This window comes from Dipodomys merriami, unplaced genomic scaffold (assembly GCF_024711535.1).
Source record: "Dipodomys merriami isolate MVZ:Mamm:240054 unplaced genomic scaffold, mDipMer1.0.p SCAF_28, whole genome shotgun sequence".
In the NCBI taxonomy this organism is placed as follows: domain Eukaryota; kingdom Metazoa; phylum Chordata; class Mammalia; order Rodentia; family Heteromyidae; genus Dipodomys; species Dipodomys merriami.
Genome location: NW_027204270.1, coordinates 18,411,381 through 18,437,712, shown reverse-complemented (window position 1 = coordinate 18,437,712; position 26,332 = coordinate 18,411,381). Strand labels below are relative to the sequence as shown.

Here is a 26,332-nt window from a genome sequence, read left to right as displayed (position 1 = left end):
AGGCAGAAAGGAGGGAGTTCTTTCTGCCTCTGCCACTCTCAAGTGCCCTTAGCTCCAAATAATCCAGGGTGGCATAGTTCAGAATGATAGACTCGGCTGCCTTTCATTGAGGAGGGAGAGCAGGCAAATTGCATCCTCGCCCGTGCATCTTCTAATATGACTTCCTGGGCTGCCTTTGGACCAAGATCCTCAGATCTCAGTAGCTACAGCGTGGGTCACTGGTGCCTGCCACTCAGTGAAGGAGACAAACAGGGGTCACAGGAATGCCAAGCAGGTTAGGGAATCAGGTGTCCACAAAATGGTTGAGGCACACTGAACGTGCGGGCAAAGCGGAGTCCTGGGTAGCTCAGCTCTAGTAAATTCCAGATTGAAGTGGACCCCTGGGCACACTGCCTCTGGGCTTCTGCCATTTATGTATCTTCCCATCTTTTTGCTTATCTTGGCTTCCAGGCATCCATTTCTATCCATTCATCCTTCCATTCATCCCCTCCTCCCATTAACTGATCCATCAGTTGATCAACTGATCCAACCACACCTCCATCTAGTCAAACATTCTCTCATAATCCATCCACCTACCCACCCATCACCCCATTCATTCATGCGTCAGTCGATCAATGGGTGATCCATGCATCCATCAGTCCACCCAGGCCTCCTCCACCCATCTATCCTCCCACTAATTGATCAATCAATTGATGACCCATCTATCCATCTATCTACCTATCTTCCCACCCATCCATCCATCCATCCATCCATCCATCCATCCATCTGTCCATCTGTCCATCCGTCCCTCCATCCACCCATCATGTCTGGACTCTGGCTGTGTTGAGGATTGCTCTGGAGCAAGCAAGCATAGATAGCATGGATGAGGGGAGGCTGAAATGGGAGATCTGGAGGCCTCTGTGCTATGGTGGTGGAGAGGGCTGGGTCTGAGGTCCACCTCTGCCTGGGTTGAACTTTGAAGACTCGGCTGAGCTTGGCTGTCTTGTCTGTCCCAGGGGCCCACCCACACCTCAGCACACTGCTGGCAGGAGTCACCACATCCACACTCTAATCTGGTCTAAGTGGGTAGAGGGAGGGGTGCAGGGATGAACCCTGTGCTCCAACGTCCCGGGGCTGGGCTGGGTCTGTAGGGCCTTCTCTCTCTCAGGCCTCCCTGGCTGAGACATCTCAGATCCTATGCAAATGGCCTGGAGAATGGAGAAGGGGTTCAGTGGGGTGGGGTGGGGTGGGCTTAGGATCCCCAGGGCTCTCTGCTGCTGGGGTGCAGGGCTGGCCACGGGCTGTTTGGTCTCCCTGGAGTTTCTGTGGTGAACCTGGGCTCAGTACCCTGCCCCTCCCCGCTCGGTTCCAGTTCTCAGGGCTGGGTGACTCGAGAATGCCCCATGCCCTACAAGATCTGGGCACAGCAGGCAAGTATCAATTCACTCATCTAGCTCTCATCACAAACCTGTCCGGACTGGCTGCCTGGGACTGGGGGTTCTGTCCCCATGGCTGATCTCAGGCCCTTTGCGGGGAGGGGGGGGGCTGAAGGCAGCCGTTCCTGTCCTGTCTGGTGGGCCCGGGTTGCTGTGTCTGTGGCAGAGGGGAAACTAAGGCACGAGGAGGGTAGGAGCCAGCCTGGCCACGCCCCACAGGTCTTCCTGGTCCCCTTGCTGTTTGGGTCCTGCAGGATGCTGCGTCTGAGATGTGCTTTCTGGTTCCTCTTTGTAAAGTGGGGGGCTAGGCTGGGCGGGCTGGGGTCCCTAGCAGCAGACACTGGCTCAGGCCCCCTGAATGCTGTGTGCCGTGGGCTCTCCTGGGGCCTGGCCAGGGGGCTGGGGTAGTAATCATGGGGCCCACACCAACAGGCACCTCTGGGGACCCCAGGGCTGAGCCTCCTTCCTGTCCTGTGGGATCGGTATATGAGCAAGAGCATACCACTGGACCCGAGTTTAAATCCTGGGTCTTGTGAGCTGCATGAACTTGGCCATGTACCTTTGCCTGGCTCAGTGCCAGGGGCTCTGAAGGGCGGGGACTGAGTCACTGCTGTATGAGATCAGGCCACCTACAGCTGACGGCGGCCTGTCTGCGGGTCTGGAGTCAGTGAGCCGCTTCTTGTGATATGGCTGCTGGAGGTGGGGTGTTGGTCCCCCTTGGGGGATGGGAGGGGACAAGCTTGGCTGGCCAGCTTGGCCCCTCAGCCTGTAGCCAGGAGTGGTCTCTCTGGTGTGTGCAGTCCTCGGAGTGCCCTCCCTGCTGCCATCTCGGAGCCAGGCTCAGAGCCTGGAGCTGTGGGAGAAGAGCCCAGTGCTGGTGAGAGCGGGTGGAGAGCCTGGGGCAGGCCAGGACCCCCCGCCTCCTGGCTGCCAGGCTGGACATATTCTGGGGTACATGACTCAAGGCCGGCCCCTCCCCACCAAGGGCCCTCTGTTTTTTTCTTCCCCCTCCTCTTCCTCCTCCTCCTTTTTTTGTCAGTCATGGGGCTTGAACCCTGGGTGTTGTCCCTGAGTTCTTCAGCTCAAGGCGAGCGCTCTATCACTTGAGCCACAGCATCACTTCCGGTTTTCTGGCAATTAGTTGGAGATGAGAGTCTTATGGACTTTCCTGTCCAGGCTGGCTTTGGATGGTGATCCTCATATCTCAGCCTCCTGAGTAGCTAGGATGACAGGCGTGAGCCTCCAGCGCCTGGCTGTTTTCTTTTTCCCTATTTCGGGTCTTGCTGCAGCTGTCTCCTCACTTTCTTGGGGATGGAGGGTGGTGAGCTGTGTTCGGGGAAGCCGCTGGGACATGGCTGTGGACTCCAGGGGCTGGATGGGAGAAGGTAGTGGTGGCTGCACCGGCTATGCCGGTCTGTTTCCTAGCTGTGTGACCCTGTTCAATTCACGTTGCTTCTCTGAGCTTTGCTTTTCTTATTCAGCTCAACCCAGCGCACATTTATCCTGGGAGGTGCCAGATGTGATAGTGGCTGTGGTGGGCGGAGACTAGGGCTGTCCTGGGGTGGGGCGGCACTGGGGATTGAGGGAGAATCTGGGCCTCCCTCCTGCAGTTTTGTCACAAAGGTGAAGCCCCTCAACAAGGTTTTATTCCTGGCTCCGGAGTGAGTGTGTTGCATTCCACATCCGATTCACATCCTGAGAGGGGCTGGCAGAGGCTGCTTCTGAGGGCCAGGGTGGATGCACTGAAGTGGACTTAGCCCGGTTGTCATTTAGGCCTGCGTTCCATCTTCCTCAGGAGGAAGTACAGCCCAGCCTGGAGTCCTGGCCCTCAGCGCAGCCGGAGCCTGGGAGGGACAGGGCAGCTGGGCACAGCCTCCCAGGGACAGGACTTACAGGGGGTGGGGGAGCCACAGCATGGTGGTCAGCAGGAGAGGGCACTGAGACTTGGCCACAGAAGGGGGAGGGTGGGGTCTCAGGTGGAGGGAGCTGTGCAGGAGGGAGGAGTCAGGTCCTGAGAGGCCCCCCTCCCTTGGGACACAGAGCTGCCAGAGGAAGGAGCAGCTCCAGTGTGAGCGGGAGGGCCAGCAGCTCAGTCCCATGCTGGGTCTGAGAATTCTGTATTCTCATTGAAGGCCCTGGCCGCCTTGCCTGAGCGGTTGGCCCGAGGGGTCGGTCCTCAGCAGACAGTGGTTTTTCATGGTTCAAGTTCAAGAGTAATACGGGGGCTCTTCCTTGTAGAGGGCGCCTGCTTGCCATGTCCTTCTTTGGTGGAAAGTGCCAGGCAGCTCACTGGACCTCTAATCTCATTCACAAGGGCCTTGCCCTCATGCTTGTCACCCCCAAAGCTCCCTGGCACTCTACCACTTCAGCCATGTCTCCAGCTTGGTTTCATTTTTATTTTTTTGTTAGTCTTGGGGCTTGAACTCAGGGCCTGGGTATTATCCCTGAGGTTTTTTTGGCTTAAGGCTAGTGCTCTACCACTTCGAGCCACAGCTCTACTTCTAGTTTTCTGATGGCTAATCAGGGATAAGAGTTTCACAGACTTTTCTGCCCATGCGGGCTCTGAACCACAGTCCTCAGATCTCAGTTTCCTGAGTAGCTAGGATTACAGGCATGAGTCACCAGCACCTGACCCGTCTAGTATTTTGTTGGTTATTTTAGAGATGGATTCTCACAGACTTTTCTGCCTGGCTTGGCTTGATCCTCTGGATCTCAACCTCCTAAGTAGCTAAGATTACAGGTGTGAGCCACCACACCTGGCAATAGCTTACTTCTGATGTGCCAGGGTATAGATGCATGGGCCTGGTGCATCTTTTTGGCTAGGAACTTGGGACTCAGGCCTTGGTTCTTGTCATGGATTTGCCCCTGGTAGATTTTTCTTTTCTTTGTCGGTTATGGGGCCTGAACTCTGGGCCTGGGCGCTGTCCCTCAGCTCTTCAGTTCACGGCTAGCGCTCTACCACTTGAGCCACAGTGACACTTCCGGCTTTTTCTGCTTATGTGGTGCTGAGAGATTGAACCCATGGCCTCATGCATGCAAGGCAAGCACTCTGCCACTGATCCACCTTCCCAGCCCATGGTAGACTTCTTGACTTTGAATGGCTTGTGACCTGTTTGAGTCTCAGTTTCCTCCTCTGTACTCTGGGGCTGATTTTCTAGGGATAGAGGGAGGACCTGAGGCGGTCTGGGTGGAGCCTGGTCTGCCAAAGGGTGAGAGGGCGCGGGTGTCGCACCTCTCCTGGGGGATGCTGAGACCGGTTGGGAGGACAGACTTTGGGAAGGGCAGCATATCATGGGGACAGAGGCCCCGGTCACGACTCTGCTGATGGCTCAGCCAGGGCTCTTCTGGGGCCAGTGGCTGAGGATCCCTGGGCTCCCTGCCCCGGGTTTCTTTGCTGGGCTCTTGTTTGTGGGAGGCAGCTGGCCAGCTCGCTCCACCTGGGTTGAGTGGGCTGAGCTGATTTTAGCCCTGAGTTTTACAAAGGCTAAATGCTCCTGTGGGGCAGAGTCAATGTCGCTGGCCCTGACATGTGCAGAAACTGCAGCTAGATGGGCCCTGTGGCTTTCAAAGCACCCCCTCGTTTCCCCTTGGCCTGGAACCCGGGCTGAGCCTGACTCCTTCCCTGGAGAGCTCTGATTATACCAGGGACCCCCATCTATCTGCCTGTGTGCCTATCTGCCTGCCCACTGCCCTGCCATGGCCGCTTCCAGTGCTCGGGCCCCTGGTGGACCACATGCTTCTGACTCACCACCAGAGGAAGAATGTGGTCTTTTGGGAGTGAGTTTTTAAAAATAGCCCAAATCCTCCCTCCGCCCTGCCCCACCCCGCTCCTCTGTGCTCTCCCTGGCGCTGGCCCCATACCTCCACCCACATGGGTTTTGGGAGCTGCCTCTGGTGCAGCCAGGCAGGCGGGGAGGGAGGAGGCGCTGCCCTGGTGGTTGGGGTGATGGGTGGAGGAATGGAGTGCCCAGGCCACCTTCTCCCTAGGGGCCTGACATGGGCCCATTTGGCAGGCAGGCTTTGGGGTCCGTTGGGTGCCAGGCTGTGTAAAGGCCTGTGGACAGAACCCTTGTGGGAGAAAAGTAGCAGGTGCAGCTGTGTGTGATGGATATTGGGGAGGGGACTAAGGTACTGGGAAGATGGGGAAAGGAGGGTCAGGATGGAGGCCCTGAGGTTGGAGTGTGCTTGCCAGTGTTTGAGGAACTGCAAGGTGGCTGTGCCTGGAGTGGTCAGCTGTGGGAGACAGGGAGGAATGGAGTCAGGGAGGTGACTGATCAGAGACCAGGTAAGAGGTGCTGTGTGTGTGTGTGTGTGTGTGTGTGTGTGTGTGTGTGTGTGTGTGTGTGTGTGTGTGTGTGTGTGTGTGTGTGTGTGTGTGTGTGTGTGTGTGTGTGTGTGTGTGTGTGTGTGTGTGTGTTCTGATCCTGTGTGTGTATGTGTGTGTGTGTTCTGATCCTGGGGCTTGAACTCAGGGCCTAGGTGCTTTTCCTTGGTTTTTCTCTCAAGGCTAGCATTCTGCCACTTGAGCCACAGCCCTACTTCTGGCTTTTTGCTGGTCAGTTGGAGACAAGAGTCTCATAGACTATCCTGCTTGGCCTGGCTTCAAACTGTGATCCTCAGATCTCAGCCTCCTGAGTAGCTAGGATCACAGGTGTGAGCAGCTGGCAGCAGCTGCTGCTGGTGGTGTTTTTGATCAGGGGCTGCTGTGGTTGGATTCTGGGTGGGTTTCGAAGGCACAGGTAGCAGGGTTTGGGAGGGGTGGGGCAGGGTAGGACATGGGTGTGTAGGACAGGTGTTGGGGAGCCTTCCAGGTGAGAGCAGCTGGCGGGGTGAAGCTGCAGTCAGGTGAATTGGGAAGCTGGGAGTGGGCAGGGGGCAGGGTGTAGACAGCTGGGCTAGTGTGCAGGCGTTGGGTGTGCATTTGATGGGATCCAAGGTGGAGTGTGGGGAGGTTAGGAGCCCAGGAGAAGGTCAGGCAGAACATCAATGCACAGTGGATGGCGTCACGTGAGCCAGGCCACCAGGAAGGACCAGCTGGAGGAGCTCAGAGCTGGGAGGGGGCTGCAGGCAGGTGTGCAAGATGAGAACAGGAGCATCTGTTAGATCCCATGTTGTGTGTCTACTGGGGGCTGCAGATGGCTAGTCCAGGGATGGAGTCCGTTGACACTGCCAAGGAGTCTTTTGTGAAGGAGAGTGGAGGCGTGGGGTAGCAGGGCGGGGCTGTGGGGTCCCCTAGGTTTCTGTGGTTTTCTTTTTTGTTTGTTTATTGTTGGTCATGGTGCTTGAACTCTGGGCGTGAGCTCTGTCCCTGAGTTCTCCAGCTCAAGGTGAGCCCTCTACCACTTGAGCCAAAGTGCCCCTTCTAGTTTTCTGGTGGGTAATTGGAGATAAGAGTCTCAAGGACTTTCCTGCCTGGGCTGGCTTTGCATCTCGATCCTCAAGTCTTAGCCTCCTGAATAGCTAGGATTATAGGTATGAGCCACTGGCGCCCAGCAAGGTTTCTGTGTTTTTGTTTTTGTTTTTGTTATTTCTGTATTTTTTTGGGGGGGGGGTCTGGTCATGGGGCCTGAACTCTGGGCCTGGGCTCTGTCCCTCAGCTCTTCAGCTCAAGGCTCTACCACTTGAGCCACAGTGCCACTTCCAGCTTTTTTTTTTCTTTTTGCTTATGTGGTGCTGGGGAATCGAACCCAGGGCCTCAGTCATGCAAGGCAAGCACTCTACCACTGAGCCACCTTCCCAGCCCCTATTTCTGTATTTTTAAGATGAACAGTGATGTATTTGTGGGGGATGGTCCAGTAGAGATGAACTGGGGTGTCCACTGATGGGCTTAGCCTCTGCTCAGCAGCCATGTTTATCCCATAACAAATGCCCTCATTCCTCCCTCTGCCCCTGCTGGCATATCCACACAGAGGCCAGGAAAGGAGCTGTGCCTCAAATGGTCCCATCAACAGTGGAACCAGACCAGGCACCATTGCTCATGCCTGTAATCCTAGCTACCCAGGAGGCTGAGATAATGAGGATCTCAGTTCAAAATCACTCCAGGCAGAAATATCTGTGAGATTCTTATTTCCAATTAACTAGCAATAAGCCAGAAGTGGAGCTGTGGCTCAAGTTGTAGAGTGCTAACCTTGAGCACAAAAGCTTAGGGATGGGGCTGGGAAGGTGGCTCAGTGGTAGAGCGCTTGCCTTGCATGCATGAGGCCCTGGGTTCATTCCTCAGCACCACATAAGCAAAAAGAAAAAAGCCGGAAGTGGCGCTGTGGCTCAAGTGGTAGAGTGCTAGCCTTGAGCTGAAGAGCTGAGGGACAGTGCCCAGGCCCAGAGTTCAGGCCCCACGACCGGACCCAAAAAAATAATTAAAAAAAAAAAAAGCTTAGGGACCAGTGCCCAGGCCCTGAGTTCAAGCCTGAGTGCTGGTATACAAAGAAAAAAAAGAAAGAAAAAAAGAGAAAGAAAGAGAAGGGAACTCTGAGCAAGTGTGCTATCATAGGCCAGAACATATACAGCTCCAGATTCCTTGCTGTCTGTGGGGTTGTGGGGGACACATGGGGTCCCCGGTGTGTGGGCATCGCTGAAGTCCACCTGTGCACAGCTATCTCCTGGACCAAACCTGACTTCTGTGGTTGCAGAGATCAGCCCTTGGAATCTGAAGGTCGAGCAGGAGCCAGGGACTTCGGGAAGGTCGCCCTGAGGAGGGGACACATTGGAGGCTCCCCCTGCTCCACAGGGCCTGAGAGGGCCAGGCGTGGAGGAAGGAGTTGAGCCCACCCGAGCATGTGCTGTGTCAGAAGGGTCAATTCCATTACCATCTTCATTCCTCCCCACCTTGGGAGTCTGACTCCCTGTGCCCCCTTTCCCCCCATGCACACGTGCATGTGTGCACACATGCACACACACACATACATACACCCCTATTTTTCCTCACACAGACGGTGTACATCCAAATGTGCATGTGTGGAGCAATGCACGCATTTGCTTTGCGTGCACGCCCAACCCATAGAAGCCTGACCACGATCCTCACTGTGGAGCCTGTACCTGCTGGCCTCTGGTGTTTGTCACCTGGGAACAGGAACTTGGGCCCTCTTGCTTCTTAGTCTCTGGCCCCTGTCCCTGTCTCTGTCAGTATGTAGAGTGGAACTGTCCAGCGGAGGACTTCAGACAGCTAGAGACTTTTCCTACACATTCAGCTTTTCTCACTGCTTGCTGGGTCCCAGGAACAAAGGGGTTAACGTGTCTGGGGCTGGAGGGGGCGGGGCCCGAGACCCTGGCCTGGTAGCTATGGGCTCTCCACACTAGCTGGGTCCAGAGGCTTCTTGGAGCTGGCTCTGGTTTCCTAGGCAACAGCCCCCAGGGTCCCCTCTGCCAGGCAGAGGGGCGGCCCCTTCCCATAGAGGCCTCCTGAGGGAGCTGCCCTTCACTTCCCCTGAGGACTATTGACCAGGCACTGTCCCGGGGTGGGGGTAGAGGGGGTCACCTACTCTGAGCTGAGGACAAGAGCCCTCATTGTCTGAGATTCTAGCCATTGACTAAGCTTGCCCACTCTCTGGGGAGGGCTCTCCCCCACTTCCCTGCAGGGAGGAAAGGAGGTTAGAGTTGTCTCCACCATTTCCAACTCAGGAAGCCCTCCTGTGGCCCTGTGATTGGGGCCCAGGGAAGGGGTGAGGCCCTGTGGTCCCTTGGGCTGGTGCCCCCTGCAGGAAACTCTCTCCTCCCAGAAGCCAGCCCCGCATCCAGGCTGGGATGAAGTCTGACGGGCCTCATGCCTGGTGGTACCCAGGCCATGCAAGCGGGCTGTTACTTTGCATTCTGTAGGTGCTGGAGCTTCTGCTCTACTGAAAGAAGCTGGCCTGCGCTTGGACTAGCAGGGCAAAAAACAGTGCTGGCCCTACTCAAGGGGCAGCAGGGACTCTAGGTAGAGACATTCATTAAAAAACCTAGCATTGCTGGGCACTGGTGGCTCATGATACCAGCTACTCAGGAGGCTGAGATCTGAGGATCTCTGTTCAAAAGCAGCCGAGGCACAGAGAAATCAGAGAGATTCTTATCTTCAGTTAACTAGCAATAAGTCAGAAGTGGAGATGTGGCTCAAGTGGTAGAGCTGTAGCCTGAAGTGGAAAAAGCTAAGTAAGATTTCGAGGCCCTGAGTTCAAGCCTGACCACCATCAGACACAAAAGAACCCAGCATGGGTTGGGAATGTGGCTTAGTGGTAGAGTGCTTGCCTAGCCTGCATGAAGCCCTGGGTTGGACTACTCAGTACCACATAAACAGAAAAAGCCAGAGGTAGCTCTGTGGCTCAAGTGGTAGAGTGCTAGCCTTGAGCACAGAGAGGCTCAGGGACAGAGTTCAGGCTCTGAGTTCAAGCCCCAGGTCCAGAAAAAAAAAAGAAGAAAAGAACTCAGCATTATCCTGTACCACCCAACTGGCCTCTGTCACTTCCCACGCATTGCTCACCTACGCACCTCTTGCTACACCTTTATCTGAACTCCACCCACTGGGACACCTGTAGCACAGAACCTGGCTCCTCCCTTGCTCTCCTCTGTCTGGCTGTGTCTGAGGGCCTCCTCCTCCTCCTCACCTTTGGAACACTCATCCGTCATCCACAGGGACCACTGAGGGCTCGCTGATGGTCCTGAACCTTAAGCAGATGCTACTATAACCATGCCGATGATCAAGTTAATAGAGTAGACACAGTAGGAGATTGTTAATCCTGAGCCCTGATAAGACAGAACAATGAATATAATACACTGTAATAAAATATGATTGTAGCTGGTCCCCGCCATCTAAAATACCTCACTGTGCTGTGTGTCCCTTCTTGGGGTGCCCCTGTGATGTGGAAAAGGGTGGTGGATGTCCAGGGTGTTGCAGGAAGGTCCGCGGGACTGGGAATGATGGCGGTTGGCTGCGGGCAACAGACACTTGGTGCACAAGGAGGGGGAGGGGTCAACGGTACCAGCTATGCATGCTGGTAAACACTGGATGGGTTCTGACGGGATTCTTAAGAAACCAGTAACAAGGATCATTTCTGGGGTAGAAGGAAGGACTTTGGTTTTTTTCAGTGTGTATTATTTGAGTTTTGAGAGGCCCTGGACAACAGGGATAATAAGTCAGTGGGCACAGCTGTAGGCTTGTGGGTTCCAGTACCGCCTCTTCTTAGCTGTGAGCTCTTGGACAAGTGACTTAACCAGCCTGGGCCTTGTTCCCTCATTGACCATTTAGATTCACACTTGTTAACGTCTGTGAAGTGCTTTAGATATTGTAGAAGGTGATATATGGATGTGTACCCTTATTAAAATTCTGTCTAAGCCGGGCACTGGTGGCTCAGGCCTGTAATTCTAGCTAGCTACTCAGGAAGCTGAGATCTGAGGACTGTGGCCTGAAGCCAGAAGAGCAGGAAATGCCATGTGACCCTTATCTTCAATTAGCCATCCAAATGCCAGAAGTGGGGCTGTGGCTCAAATGGTAGAGCACTAGCCTTGAGCAAAAAAGCCCAGGGATAGAGCCCAGCCCCTGAGTCTAAGCCCTAGCACTGGCGCACACGCGCGCGCACACACACACACACACACACACACACACACACTGCCACTTGCATTCCTTCTGGTTAGCACAAAGAAAGGCTTTAGGAGTGGAAAGAGTGGCACAGGCAGTTGGTGGCAGGGGCAGGCTGGATCCCAGGGTATGCTGCCCCGTCTGCATGGGAAGATCCTGCAGGTGGAGGTGGCAGTAGGGTCTTCTGGGGAGGCCACTTCTGGACCCAGGAAGCCCCCAAGAGTCTGGCCTGCTGCTCCTGGGCCCCACATGAGGTGGGGCGTATCACCTGGGCCACCTGGGGCCAGGGCAGCCAATCCGGCTCAGGACAACACTGCATTCTGCCCTGACTCCTCTGCGCCTGTGACCCTTTCCTTCTATTCATGAGTGCCAAGGCCAAGGGCCCCTCACCAGCTGGTGCCAGTCTTGTGGGAGCAGGGTGAGAGACAAAGAGAGGATGGCCTTCCAGCAGGGACACAAGGACCTGCTGAAATCTGGGGTGACCAGGACCCCGGGAGGAAGAAGTGAACAGCCTTGTCCACCATCCAGCTTCTGGAATGTAGGCCGTGGGAACCTGACCATGAATCCCAGGCTGGAGGGGACTGGAGCTTCCTCTGGAAAGAACTGGCTGGACCCAGGCTCCGGTCAGCCTTTTGGGCACTAGGCAAAGGCGGGGTCTGGCAGCAGTGCATTCTGGGAAGATGAGGGTTTGGGCCACACAGCTGCAAGTTCCTTTACGGGTTAATGATTGATGCTGGGTGAAGGCTGGATCCGTTCAGGCTGCCCAGGACTTCTGGGAAGAGTGTAAGAGCACCCAGTCCCGGCGCCCAGGCCCCTCTGTGGCTTGCACTTTGGCCGGAAGCCCTGTTAACTGCTTTTCTGGCCTTGTTTCCACAGGTCTGCTGCAGGGACGCCCCGGTCTGAGCTGGACTTTGTTGTCTGATGGCTTCCTTCAAGCCTCCTCCACAGCCTGCCATAGGTACTGTACCGCAGCTCTCCAACTCTCCTCCCTGCTGGCCCTTCTCAAGGAGGGGTGGAGGTGGGGAGGGGGAAGCTTGTTCCTTGTGAACAAACTGGAATAACTTCCTCCTTGGCAGGCACCTGGGTCCTCTACCTGTCCCCTGCACCTGTTGCCTGCATGGATGACAGTTTGGGGTGTGAAGCTTATAAATTAAGGGAGGGAGGGAGGTTGAGGGGGAAAGGGTTGGCTCATCAGGCAGTCCAAGGGGTGAGAAAAGGAAAAAAAAAATCCCTAAAAACAAAAAACCACCCAGATTAAAAAAAAGAAAAAAAAACATACTAACAAAATTATTCATTGTTTATCTGAAATCCAATCCAGCTCCCTGTATTTTGTTTGGAAACCATAGCCCCAGATTTTGCAGGTGACATCCGGGCTCTGCCTGGGGGGTGGGGGGTAAAGGGCTGGGCAGAGCTGTCCCTGGGGGAAGGGGCGACCCCACCCCTTCTGGAGAGAAGTCAGGCCCTCTGAGCCAGGGCTTTGTCACCGCCCAACCTGACATGGATCCCTGCCACTTACCCTGTGCGCTTATGTAAGAGACAGCCTGGCCTCATCACCAATAATGTGAGTGTAATAATAACAACCTGTCCCTGCTGTCACGGGACTATGTCAACCAGTGAACGAGATGGTGAGGTGTGGGCCCTGAGCCCCAGTAGAGATACCCCTTCTTACCAGGGTGCTCCCTGTGGGGGGTGCTTAGCAGGGCCTCTTTGCCCTGACCAGGGGCAGCCTCCCAGGGCCCCTCTCCCCAGGACAGGGCGTGTCCAGGAACTTCAAAGGTGGGCGTGTCTTTCTCCAGTCCTGCCACCTGTCCAGGGGGTTAGGAAGGGCCCAGCTCCCAATTACCCTGGGCTGGGCCACCTGATCGTTCCTTCCGATAGGAATCTGGGTTTGATTGCTTGGTGGGAGGGTGGCCAGCTGATTGCAGGAGGAAAGGACATCTCCTGTCCTGTCATGCTCAGGTCCGGAATAGTCCTTTCTAGCCCCTGTTGTTGGGGGTGGGTGGGTGGGTGGGGAACATGGTAGGGGTGCCCTGCCCCCCTTTCTCTTCTCCTCCAAGAGGGCCAATGTGGGAAGGCAGGAAACAAACTGCAGATGGATGCTTTCTAGCTTTGCTGGCTGGGGTCACCTGATTAGACCAGGCCCTCTGGCTATCTCCTGATCCCGTGAGACTTCCTGTTGTCTTGCCAAATCCCTGAGGAACAGAGCCTTCCCCAGACCCTGACTCAGTTGTCTCAGTGTTAACGTGGTTTGCTCCCTGGCCCACTGGGAGCTCCTGGATACCCCTGGGCCACGCCTGCATCACTTTCCCCTGGGCCCCCTGGTCCAGGGGCTGCAGCTGCTGGTGGGCAGGGTGTGGGTGATGTGGATGACGCAGCTTCAGCTATGTGTGTAGTCTCACCCAGCACTGTTTGGGGAGAGGCAGGGTGGGCTGGAGAGGGGTGGGGCAGAGCTCCAGCTCTGGCCAGGCTGTGGTAACAATAATTATAACCCAGTGAGAACTCTGAGAGATGATGGATGACAGTGGCAATAGTAATTGGGGTGGTGTTGTCCATCAGCAGGCGGGCACTACCTGCTCCAGGGGATTGAGGACACTGGCTGCCCTTCCTCCCCACGGCCCTGGGAGGTGGTCACGGCTGTTATTACGGCCTCAAAGACCCCCTGGGTGACCATGCAGCTAGCTAATGTGCAGGACAGCGGGGGAGGGGTGGGATTAAGCAGAGCCAGGTGCCCTGACCTCAGTCACTAGCATCCAGGTGCTCTCTGTCTTTCCTTCCCCCGCCCAGTGGAGTCATTCACCACAGGGGCCAGGATGGAGGGCACCCAGGGGTGAGGTCAGCCCTGATGGCCCGTGTCTCATATCCCTAAAGTAGCGTCACTGATGCCAGTATTTAAAAGAACAAGTGTCAGCTGGGTGTAGTGGCTCACGCCTGTCAGCCCAGCTGCCCGGGAGGCACCAGTAGGGGCTCCTGGTCCAGGTTGGCCTAGGTAAAAAAGCAAAAAGACCTAACCAAAACAACAACAACAACAAAAGCAACCCCACAAAACCTTCTATAAAATGTAACTCGATTTAAACAAAAAACTAAATCCATAAAAGGGCCTGGAGGGTGGTTAATGTGGTAGAATGCTTCTCTGAGGCTGTGAGTTCAAACCCTAGTTCTGAAGCAAGCAAGCAAGCGCCAGACCCTAGTGGTTCATCTTGTGATCCTAGTTACTGAGGGGACTAAAATCTTAGGGTCTCAGTTCAACGTCAGCACAGGCAGGAAAATCTGTGAGACTCTTTATCTCCAAATAAATACTAAAAAGCTGGAAGTAGCGGGTGAGGCTCAAGCGATAGAGACTGGCTTTGCATGAAAAAGCTAAGGGGCAGTGCTTAGGCCCTGAGTTCAAGCTCAGTATTGGTCTGCATGCGTCCACGCACGAACACACACACACACACACACACACACACACGAAGGAAGGAGGGAGGGAAGAAAGGAAGGAAAAAGAAGGTAGAGCTGGGCCCTGGTGCCTCACACCTGTAGTCCTAATTACTCAGGAGGCTGAGATATGAGGATCATGGTTCAAAGCCAGCCCAGGAAGGAAACTAGTGATTGAGTAGAGGGACAAAGGAGAGATCAGGAGTTCTGTGTACTCACACGCATGGATGTGAGTCCACATATCGCGTGCATGTCATTGACACAAGAGTGTCAAATACAATAGCAAAGTTGTAATAGGATAAATATCATTGCACAATATATATCCTGTGATTATATATTACATATATTAGATATAATCTACACATGCAGGCTAGTACAGCAGCTTGAACTCAGGATCTTGCATTCCCATTCATCTTGTTTGTTCAGCTGGTGTTCTTCTACTTGTGCCATGACTTCAGCCTAGAGTTTTGCTGGTAACTTTGGAGCTGAAATCTTATGAAATTTTCTGCCCAGACTGGCTTCAAACTTTGATCCTCAGATCTCTGCCTCTTGAGTAACTAGGATTATAGTTGTAAGCCGCAGACACTTGGTTTATTCCACAGTATTTTTAAATATTTGAAGCAAGTGATTTTTTTTCTGACTTCTTTTTGAGACAGGGTCTCACTGTGTGGCCCAAGCTGGCCTTGAACTCATCATCTTCTTGCCTCACCCTCTTGAGTGCTGGGATTGCAGGTGGGTGCCACCATACCCAGCCAGCCTGAAGCAAGCAATTCAAACCAACTCCCAAATGTTGTGGGAACCTCTGGTTGATTTTGTGAGCCTCCAGTGGGTTGGTAATTTGAACACGGTACATCCAACTTCCCTCTCCCTCTATTTCCTTTGTCAATTTGTTGCCACGGGCCAGACTGTCAAAGCTTAAGCCACCTCGGAAGCTCATAGCATTCGTGCCCAAGGAGTGAATGAAGAAAAGGAGGGGCTGGTTGGGAGGAGAGGTGTACATGGTTCCTGTGCTGGGGGTTAGTCCTATAAAGGACAAGGAGGAGGAGGACACACCATGGAGGGGATCCCCAGGAGGGAAGCAGAGAGATCAAGGACATGGGGAAGACATTTTGGAGCTGGGAGCCCAGCTCAGCCAGTCCTATCCTGGTACCTGCTTGATGTTTGTCTTCAAGCCCCAAGCATTTCCAGGCAGCTGGATTTCAAGCCATAGTATCTGCCCAAGTGCACGTGTAGGACATGCCAGTCTGTGTTCATTCACATCTACACAAAGCACACCAACACATTAGCACCACGCACTTATGAAGGTGTATGCCCACACTCACATATATAACTAGTTGTATTTTAAAAGGCTTCTTGTGGCCAGGTGCTGGTGGCTCATGCCTGTAATCTAGCTACTCTGGAGGATGAGATAGGAAGATTGAGGTTTGAAGTCAGCCTGAGCAGAAAAGTCTGTGAGACTCTTTATCTCCAATTAACCAGCAAAAAGCCAGATCTGAAGGTGTGGCTGAAGTGCCAGCCAAGCAAGATCACAAGGGGAACAGAACAGAGCAGAATAGAATAGAATAGAAAGAAAAAACACACTCACAAAACCAGAATTGGAAAATAAGAGGGGGAAAGGCATCAGTTCAAATCCTGCGCTCGCTCACCCTTAGAGCTTGCTCCCTCTTCATCCTTCCCTGTCACCTGCTCAGAGACTAACCCAACCCCCTGGGTAGTAGCACAGCAGAGCTGCCTGGCTTGAGCAGATTTAACCTCATCCCCGAGAAGGGCCCCATGCCCCCTGTCCTCAGACCCACAGGCTCACCACCTCTGGCTGCTGCCAGCCATGACTGCTCCTCTCCCTTGCCCACTCCTTGACCCTCACTTTGCTCTCCTCCAGGAGATCTTCTGGGACCTGGAAACACAGGTCCCTCCCCTGAGCCCGAGGATTCTGGAGAGGCCTTTGAATTCGATGACAGTGATGAGGAGGACACCAGCCTTGCCCCCACGGGGGACACGGACCTCCCGCTGATCAGCTTTGACCCCGTCTCTGGCACAGGTAAGGGTGTTTTATTTTATTTTTTCAATTTCAGCCAGAGAGCTGGGGGAAGAGCAGGCTTTTCACCGGGGGTGGGGGTGGGGGGTTGGGGGATGGGGGAGGGCTGGTGGCCCCAACGCTGTCCCCAGGAAGTGGGACTGGACTGCATTCCAGGCTTCCCCTGGGAATGGGATGTCTAACATTCCTGCAACATCTGGCGCCCTGCGTGTTATAGATGGAAGAATGTGGCCTGGCTTTGCTGTGGAGACACTTTCTACCCAGAGCTGTGTCTTGGCTACCCTCCTGGCCACTGCCCAGAACCTCTCTTACCCTGCCCCCCCCCCGCCCCCCCCCCGTCCCGCCAGCCCCCAGCCAGAGAGGCAAGTTTTCCAGCCCCCTCTCCCTCCTAGCTCTGGGCTCTGGAAGGGCCCTGATGAATCTGGTGTTTGGTCCATGGCAGCCGCTGGACTTTTCTATTCTGTCATGTGGGAGAGACTCTGGGGACCAGACTGGCCGGAACTTCCTGCAGGCTGGGGACAGAGCCTCCTCCACAAGGAGCTGGGAATGGGGGAGTCCCGGCGCGCAGGCAGGCAGGCTGGAGTTTGGGATGTAGGCCCTGGGGGCAGGGTGGCACAGGCCTGACAGGTAGGATGGCTTCGTCAGGAGCAGAGGTTGGCCAAGGAAAGGAGCCCAGCCGCCCTCAGGAGGCGGGGAAGGGGGCGGGAAAAGGCTGAATTGAGGGGCCCAGCCCCCTTGTCTGACAAGCTCTTCCCCTCTGCCCTTCTCCACAGACTTGGATCAGGCCGCTGCACCACCCCAGACAGAGTAAGTGACCTCGCTCCTTTGCTTTGACAGCTGGAGAAAAGGGAAGACCAGCACGGGAGGGGGAGGGGAGAACCCCCACAGGCCTTCCACGAGGAGGATGGCATTTCCCTAAGACCCTTTGCTCTAGATGAGACGGCCTGGTAAACTTCTGTGGTCTCTTGCTGTCTTCTGCCCAGGAGCCTGTGACATAGCCCAGGGCCCCAACCCTGCCACGCCCCCTCGTAGCTGTGTGGCTCTGGAGAAGTCACAGACCTCTACCTGGTGTCGCTCTGTCCCTGAGGAAGATAGAGTCACGACAGACCACTCCTAGGCACCGCCACGGGGAGCCGATGGAGCTGCCTGGCACGGTTCTGCCAATACCCTCCCATTCCGTTCTTGGCACTGCTGGCGGTGAGGGGAGGCACTTCTAATGGCTAAGGGTCCCAGTGCTGGCTGTCTGAGTCTTAACCCTGGCTGCACCCCCTAACGATGGGCCTTGCATGAGTCAAAGGCTCTCTGGATCTCAATTTTCTCGTCTATAAAATGGAGCACTTAAGGAAGGAGGGGGGATACTTTGATCCCAGTGCCCTTGAGCTCTGGGCTGGAAGCCGAGGCCTGCCATGCTGGTGCCTTCTGCTTCTTCTAAACCAGGGAGTAAGGGTGGGATCCAGCTAGTGGCCAGGGGCATTTGCTGGTGTATGATGTGTGGGAATTCTCGGCAGGTATCACTGAGGGAGATCACAGGAGGCAGTCTCTGCAGGGGTGAGCCGGGAGGGTTTCAGCCGGGCCAGTGCTGGGTAATCAGGTTCAGCGTGTGGGACCAGTGGCTCCATGTCTCCTCCTTGATTAGGCAGTGGGCTGAATCAGCCGCCTCCGGCCAGGCTGGTTACCACATCTGGGGTCTCCCAAAAGCTTGGAGCCTTCCTGGGTTGCTAGGACCACGGCTACAGAGAAACTGAGGCTGAAGGGGTGCAGACATGATCAAGTAGCCCAGGCCAATAGCCAGAGGGGCTGCATGGGGGAGTCTGGCTTAGCCACTGGCAGGGTGGGCAAAGGTCCAGGCAGGAGTGGTCCCTACCACAGAGGTGAGGGCAGAGGAGCTGTGGGCAGAATGAAGGACACCCTCCCTGGGGCTTTGCATCCTGTCCAGCCACCCTCCCGGAGACCCAGCTGCCCCAGAGCTCAGAGCTGGGAATGTGGCAGCCACGCCCTCCCTGCCCACCTTCTTTCTCTGCTTGTGGTCCTGCAGGGGCCTGGGGACACTGATTTTGAGCCAGGCCTCACGGTGGCAGCTGGGACAGGCTGTGTCATGCCAGGCCACCACGGGGTTCCACACCGAGGCTGGGTGACCCAGGGACCCCGGAGCTGGGGACACTGTGAGGGTTGGAATCCTCTGATGGCCAGGCCTCAGTGGGGCTGTCTGCTCCAAGCTTGCCTGGAGCTGCCCTGGCTCCCTTCACCCATCTCCTGGGGGACACCTGCCTAGCTTGCTAGCGTAGCCTCTCTCTTGCTGTGTGGCTTGGGACTGCGTGGGAACCTCTCTGACCTGCAGTTTCCCTGCCTGGAAGCCTGGGGCATCACAGACCAGGCCTCCCTTCCCTTGGACTCGGGGGAGGCACCCATGCTAGTCAACCGCAGCAGCAAGGGTCCCTTGTATTGTCACTGAATGCCCATCCATAGGACACGCTCCCTGTGTAAGGAGAGGTTAGGAGAGGCACCTGAGAGGCCCAGCAGCCTGACTTGGTACCCTAAGATGCTGGTGCCTGGACTCTGGGTCCAGTGCTCTCTGTAGCTCTCAGCTTCATCCCTTCCCAGATCCTGCCACTTTTCTGAGTAGTAATTTTCTACCGTAGAGTCCACTGGGAGGGGGAATCAACACTGGCCACTCTCCTCCGTTATCCAGGAGAAAAGGAAATAAAATCCTGATTTTCTTAAACAAAACAAAACAAAACAAAATCCCAACATCCCCAAAGGTGGCCACTAAGTGAACGCTGTTTTGAAAAACAAAACCTGATTTCAGGTTTCAGCGTGAGGACATTTCAGCTGTCCTCCGGGTCCCCCACTGGGAGGTTTGGACATGGCCTTAGCCTGGCCTGGCTGCCGACCTGGCCTTTGGCTTTGGGTCTCGAAGCTTCTGATCCGTGCAGAAAGGCTGTGGGCTCCAGAGAGCTTTCCTTGCAAACTGAGACACAAGGCCGGACACAAACAACTTAAAAAAGGAAGGATTTATTTTGGCTTCTGGGTCTGGATGGTTCAGAAGTTCAGGTTGGCTGGGCCCATTGCCTGGTGCTGGAGTAGGGGCAGACCACATGGCCTCAGAAGCCTGGGGTGGCCGCTGCTCCCCCGTGGTGCCCAGGAGGCAGAGGCAGACACCTGCAGAGGATCAGATCTGTCTTTCCAGGGCCTGCCCCAGTGACCTACTTCCTCTAACTAGGCCCCGCCTCCTGCTTGCATCCACCTCCCTTGAATTATGACTCCAGCATAGGATGGAGCCATTGAATCCATTGATTAAATCAAGGCCCTTAGGATCCACCTCTCTCTCCATTGTCCCCCATAATGATCCTTTGGGGGACACCACAGAGTCAAATTGCAGCAGTGACCTTGTCCCCTCTGATCATCACCCCAAAAATACGAGCAGGGGCCCCAGGGCAGTGACCCCGCCAGCAGAAGGAGGGTGCTCTGCGGTGGAGCTGCCTTGAAGTCTTGGCCCTACGACTTACTTCAAGTTGCTTGCTTTTTTTTCAAACCTTTTCTTTTGAGATAGAGTCTTACTGCTTTTGTCTGGGCTAGCCTCCACCTGTGATCCTCCTCCCTCTGCCTCCTGAGCAGCTGGGATTACAGGCATGTACCACCACACGGACTCACTTTTCTGCAGTAAAATGAGAGCAGCAAGCCTCTTTCACAGGGCTGTGAGGAGTGTGTATCTGGCTGGTTATGTGGTGGCTGCTCCAGATGCCTTCTCTGCTGTGATTGGGACTTTGGGTTAAGCCTTTATGCACTAGCTATGGGACCTGCCAATCTCCCCGCCTCTCTGTCCCCCATCTTTATAGTGCCTGGAGGGTGATAGGAGGTCATCGTACAGATGAAGGCCTCCACTGGGGCCTGTGGATTGGAGGCAGCCAGGCTGCATGGGGTGGGGGGGTGAACAGAGCAGGTGGTGTCACTCATGGTGGAGGCCTGTGATGACTGGGGGGTTCAACTGCCATGATCAGCAGCCTCAAGGCATGAGGGTGTCTGGAAGCATGCCCATCTGGCTGCTGTGACAAGCCTGCTTTCCGGCGCTCCACACTGTGGTGAGTTCCCTGTCCTCGGTGGGGCTGACCCCTGGTCACATAACAGCAATGATTGCATCAGAACTGATGGTGGTGGTGGCAGCTGGGTTTCCCAGGGGAGCACGGTGGGACCGGAGAGCCCAGGTCTCTAGGAAGGAGACCCTGCCACTCCCCAGGGAAGGGCGGTGCTGGGTCCAGGGTCACACACAGATGGCTGTGGGCATTTGGGAATAGAGGCTGGGGACCACCAGGGTCTCTTGCCTGCCCCCCCTCCCCAAACCCAGCTTCATTCTCAGCACACTCCTGGGCAGGTGGGGTGAGGGGAAATGACATTGACATCTCAAATGAAGGTCTAATGAAGGATGGTGAGATGATAGGTCCCCAGAGCTGAAAGGCGACTTCCAGGGTCTCCATGGAAACGAGACGCAAACAAACAAACCAGCAAAAGAATGTCTCAGGCTAGATTCTGATTCTGGCAGCTGATAGGAGCCAAGCCAGAGGCCAGAGGCCAGAGGCCGGGGAAAGCTCAGAGTAGTTGAGTGACCCGTTGCTAGCCTGAGCCTTTGGGGGCATATTAACCGATCACTCCATCTCTGGGAGCCTCGGGAGATGGGCAACATTGGTCACACCCATTTTGCAGGTGAGAAAACAGAGGCTTCACTTCAGGCCTCGTCCAGCTAGTAAGTACCAAGTCTGGAATTCAGTCCTTTTGACCGCCCGCCCATCGGCCAAAGGCTGTGGAGTTCACCTGTCCTGGTGGACTTTGAGACCCTTGCACTTAATAAGCCCCTGGCTCTCACTGAGGAAATCTGGGCCAAAGGACTGGTTCTGAGCCAGGGAGGGGAACGTGAGCCGGTGGGTGTATCATTGGCTTCCTGTGTTTCACCTGGACGCCTGCCTGCCTCCCCCCTCAGAGCACAGAGCCTCTGGACTCTGGCCCCTTCTGGAGTTCTTTGCTTTTCCTGCCTGGATTTGCCACTGCCCCACAGCCCCGCTGTGGCCTCTGCCTGTCCTAGTGGAGCAGAGTTGTGGCTCCAGGCCCAGCGGTGGGAGCTGTAATTGGCTGTCTGTCAGTACACATCCTCCCCCTCCTTGATTCACCTGGATCAGGTGCATTGTGCTGAGCAGGGGCTAGAAGCTTTCCTGGGCCTGCAGCCTGAGAGAGGAATGGGTGGGTGTGTGGGTGGGGGACGGAGCTCCCCTGACATCCCGGGAATGAGGGTCAGGCTGTGAGAAGAGGCTGCCGTTGAGGTCTAGAGTTGTTCAGAGTCCCAGGCTGCTGCTTCTACCAAAGTTTCCTGACATCTGGGCATTTCAGCCTCCTAGCTCTGTCCTACAGGGACCATCTGGGACTTGCGGCCTGGCAGCCGCCAGCGTCCCCAGTGGAGTCCTTCATGGAGGCTTTGGGGTCCACACCTGTCTTTCCATGTAGCCCCTACAGGGGGAGAAGAACATTTCTCTCTTGCTCCTTCTCAGTCTCTGACTGCAATGCTTTTTGTTTTTCTACCTGGGACTCAGGACCTTTGCATTCCAGGACCTCCAGGGTCCAAGTACAAAAGCCCACAGCCTGTCTCTTGCAAACACACACCCCAAGAACCTGGCACACTTGGGTCCCCTGGACCCAGTGTGAAGAGGCTGTTGGTGCTAAACTGGTCACTGGTGGCTCATACCCGTGATCCTAGCTACACATCCAGCCTCACAACAGCTAATGTAGGCAGAGCAACAGCTTGCCCCAAAGATGGCCCTATCTGAGCTCCAGAACCCTCAAATACACTGCCTTGCAAGGCCACATGACCGCAGAGGGGAGAATGTCCTGGATTCTTTGGCTGGCCTTATAAGGGGGAGGCAGGAGGTCAGACTCAGAGAGGGTTGGAACGATGCCTTGCTGCTGGCTCAGAAGATGGAGGGACAGTGAAGCACACAGTGCAGACAGCTTCTAGAGGCTGGGAAAGGGAACGGTGGGCTCCCTCCCAGCTTCTAGAAGGAGCCATCATGGTCTTTTGTTTTTTTGTGCTGGTACTGGGGCTTGAACTCAGGCCTCACACTCTCCCTTAGCTCTTTCACTCAAGGCTGGTGCTCTGCCACTTAAGCCTGGTCTTTTGCTGGTTAGTTAGTTGGAGATAAGAATCTCTGAGTTTGTCTGCCTGGGCTGGCTTCGAACTGTGATTCTCAGATCTCAGCCCCTGAGTAGCTAGGATTACAAGGCATGAGCCATTGGTGCCAGCCAATATGGTCTTTTGATCTCTACAACTCTAACAGAGTGTGTGTGTATGTGTGTGTGTGTGTGTGTGTGTGTGTGTGTGTGTGTGTTGAGAGGGGGGAGGGAGAGAGGAGAGAGAGAGGGAGAGAGGAGAGAGAGAAAGACGGAGGGAGGGAGGGAGGGAGGGAGGGAGAGAGAGAGAGAGAGAGAGAGAGAGAGAGAGAGAGAGAGAGAGAGAGAGAGAGAGAGAGAGAGAGAGAGAGAGAGAGAGCTTTATCTTGCTATGTACCTGAGGAGGCTGGTCTCAAACGCAAGATTCTCCTGAGTCTGGAATTAGAGGCACATGCCACCATTCCAGCCTAAATTTGTGTCTTCAGTTTCTACATTTGTTGCAGCAGCAATACGAGATTGTTCTGCAAAGGGAGAAACTACCACAAGGCCCATTTGCAGCTCCAGCTCGTTGGGGGAGGGGTGTCCTTGCCCAAGGGGCTGGGCAGGTTCTGTGCCAGCCCTCTGTGTGTCTGGGACCTGCTCAGCACCCCAGGTCCAGAACTCTGATGAGCGTTGGGACCGCCCCTCCCCTTCCCCATGGTCATCTTGTTCTTCCCTCAGCTCATGGGGCACCCAGGCCTGGGGCTGGCATTCTGGGCCCCGTGCTTTGGTTTTGATGTGCTTGAGTATGTGTCTGGGCTCTGTCCAACGTTGCTCATCAGGCCGGTGCTCAGGGCACTACTAACGGCACTGATGCATCCTCAGGACACTCAGAGGGTGTGTCACAACCCCATTGTAAAGGTGCAGCCTCAGGCTTGGTTTCCCTTCTACAGAGTGGAGTCAGAAGAGCTTCGGGAGGATGAACTGACATATTAAAGGCCCAGAGCCTGGTTAAGGAGCTGCTTGCTGCCACTGTCCCCAAAGCATGTGGGTCAGTCCAGGGCACAAGGGACGCCATGCTAGTAAACTTTTTTTTTTTAATAACTGTACTGAGGTTTGAACTCAGGTTTGGCTTGCTTGCTTGGCTGTTGCTTTATCACTGAGCCACATCTCTGGCTCAGCTTTTTGCTGTTTAATTGGTGATGGAATGTCACACACATTTCTGTCTGGGCTGGCTTTGAACTATGATCCTGTGGGTCTCAGCTCTGAGTAGCTAGGATCATAGACAACTAGCGCCTGGTTAATTTTGTGAACACGAGTGCCGCGGTGTATGTGTGTGTATGTGTGTGCGCACTCACCAATACTGGGGTTTGAACTCAGGGCCTTGTACTCTGCTTTGGCTTTTTTGTTCAAGGCTGACACTATATCACTTGAGCCATGCCTCCATTTCTGGTGCTTTTTTTTGTGGTTAATTGGATGCAAGAGTCTCTCGGACTTTCCTGCCTGGGCTGGCTTCAAACCCCGATCCTCATATCTCAGCCTCCTGAGTAGCTACTGTTTTATGGGAACTTGATCTGCGAGATACAGAGAAGCATACTTTGAGAGGTCGAATTGGAAGTCTTTATTAGAAAGCCAGCGACTGCAAGTGGACGAGTGTCTCCCCCAAACTTGCAGCCCTGAATGTTGTTAGCACGAGGCTAATAAAGCCAAAATCAACCTCAAGGCAGACGCCACATGGCATGGGGATTTGTGAAGCTTTTACAGAAGTAACACCAGCCAGTTATGAGTTAACTAGGGAGGGTGGATAACATATTTGTTAGAGGCAACTTGGGGGAACAATCAAGGGTAGAGATTTACCAGAATACAACAATCTTAATGATCAGGGGTGAGGGACAGCTGCAGCTCTGGGAATGACCTTCGCCCCATCTATAGTTCTCAGACTTGAGTGAAATGTCCCTGTTACCTACTAAGGCGTTAAGATGGCAGTGGGGACAAGTTGGCATTGCTTAGGCCCAGTATCTATTATTTCGCTAGGATTACAGGTACCAGCCACCAGTACCTGGCTAATTTTTTTTTTTTAAATGATGCTGGAGATCAAACCCAGAACCTCTCACACATACGAAGCACTGATTTTTACCATTGCGTTCCACGCAGTCCTTGCCAAGAGAACTTCGAGCATTATCCCAGATAGGTTACCTTCTTCCCTCCCTCTGTGTCCCCCTCTTTGTAAAAGTCACATTTATTGTAGAGAGACTGGAAAGCACAGGAAATGGGGGGGCTGAGAGCAGTCTTGACCGTGGTGTGTGTATGTGTCCGCTTTTCCGCTGTGTGCACATACCACTCTGTGTGTGTGTGTGTGTGTGTGTGTGTGTGTGTGTGTGCGCGCGTGCGTGCAGTGGCTTTTATAGAGCCGTGGTTTTATTACACATGCTGTTTTCCAGTGCACTAATTTTCCCTCTTAATTACATGGGGGACCATTTTCCCACGGGAATCTGTATCCTCAGCACCGCTGTACTTTTCTTTCAGTTACAGCTGAGTCTTCTATGCCTGTCTTGAGGCTGATCACCAAGCTTGGGGCCCCTGGAGCTAGGAGGCTGGCCGGTGCACACACATGGAGCAGAAGCCCAGGGGGGCCTGTGGGTGTGGGGGTGCCAGGTGGGGCTCCCACGGACTTCCCCAAGGGGCTTTTCCCCCTCCACTTCCTCAGAAAGTGGATCTGTGGTGGTGAGTGGGCTGGCCTGTAGGAGGCCTGGGGGGAAGAATGGGGAAGGTGTGTGCTGGCCAGAGTTTGTGCTGAAGACATTTCCTACCTTCTTCCTTAGCTTTTCCCAACACTCCAAGAGATTGCTATCATTGCCCATTTTACAGACATGGAAACTGAGACCCAGACGAATGCCATATGCATTATCTCATTCAATCCTCACAAGAGAACTAGCAGCCATTATTATTATTATTATTACCAATTCTGGGGCTTGAACTCAAGGCCTGAGTGTTGTCCCTTAGCTTTTTGGCTCAAGGCTGATGCTCTACCATTTGAGCCATACCTCCACTTCTGGCTTTATTTTGCCAGTCCTGGGGCTTGAACTCATGGTCTGGGTACTGTCCCTGAGCTTCTTTTGCTCAAGGCTAGCACTCTACCACTTGAGCCACAGCACCATTTCTAGCTTTTTCTGTTTATATGGACTCAAACCCAGGGCTTCATGCATGCTAGGCAAGCACTCTACCACTAAGCCACATTCAATAAAGAGTCTCACAGACTTGCCTGCCTGGACTAGCTTTGAACCTCCATCCTCAGATCTCAGCCTCGTGAGTAGCTAGGATTACAGGTGTGAGCCAATGATGCTTTGCTAAAAGCAATGATTCACCACTAAATGGTCCTACATTTTGTGATTGGTCCTGGTGCACCATAGTCTTAGCTGAGCCAAGGTTTATCCAGATGTGTTGGCTGCAGTGTGTGTGTGTGTGTGTGTGTGTGAGTGTGTGTGTGTGTGTGTGTGTGTGTGTTCATGTCTATCTGTACCCACTTCTACTTGTATGCCCTGGTTCTCAGTACATGGTGAAGCTGGTGTGTGCCCCTGCCCAAACCAGCTGAAGCCCCTCCCTAAACAGTACAGGCTCCTCCCCCAACCAGCACAAGCCCCTCCCCCAGCCAGTGTAGGCCCCTCCCCAACCAGCGCAAGCTCCTCCCTGAACCAGCACAGATCTCACCCTAACCAGCACAGGCCCCTCTCTTAGCTCACATAGGCCCTCCTCTAGCCAGCAAGGCCCCTCCCCCAGCCAGCACAGGCC

At 54.6% G+C, this 26,332-nt stretch overlaps 1 protein-coding gene across 6 annotated transcripts in view; it reads left to right on the top strand.

Annotated features, from left to right (window-relative positions):
• Arhgef10l (Rho guanine nucleotide exchange factor 10 like) overlaps positions 1-26,332 on the top strand; it is a 122,629-nt gene that overhangs the window by 21,874 nt on the left and 74,423 nt on the right. For 5 of the 6 annotated variants that reach the window (XM_070037825.1, XM_070037824.1, XM_070037823.1 and 2 more), the window contains exons 2-4: positions 11,839-11,920; positions 16,259-16,417; positions 17,188-17,221. In XM_070037825.1, coding sequence (XP_069893926.1) covers positions 11,884-11,920; positions 16,259-16,417; positions 17,188-17,221 — 230 coding nt within the window. In that variant the 5' untranslated portion in view covers positions 11,839-11,883. Of the gene's footprint in view, positions 1-11,502; positions 11,746-11,838; positions 11,921-16,258; positions 16,418-17,187; positions 17,222-26,332 lie in introns of those variants that run through there. The other variant, XM_070037822.1, reaches the window with a different exon arrangement.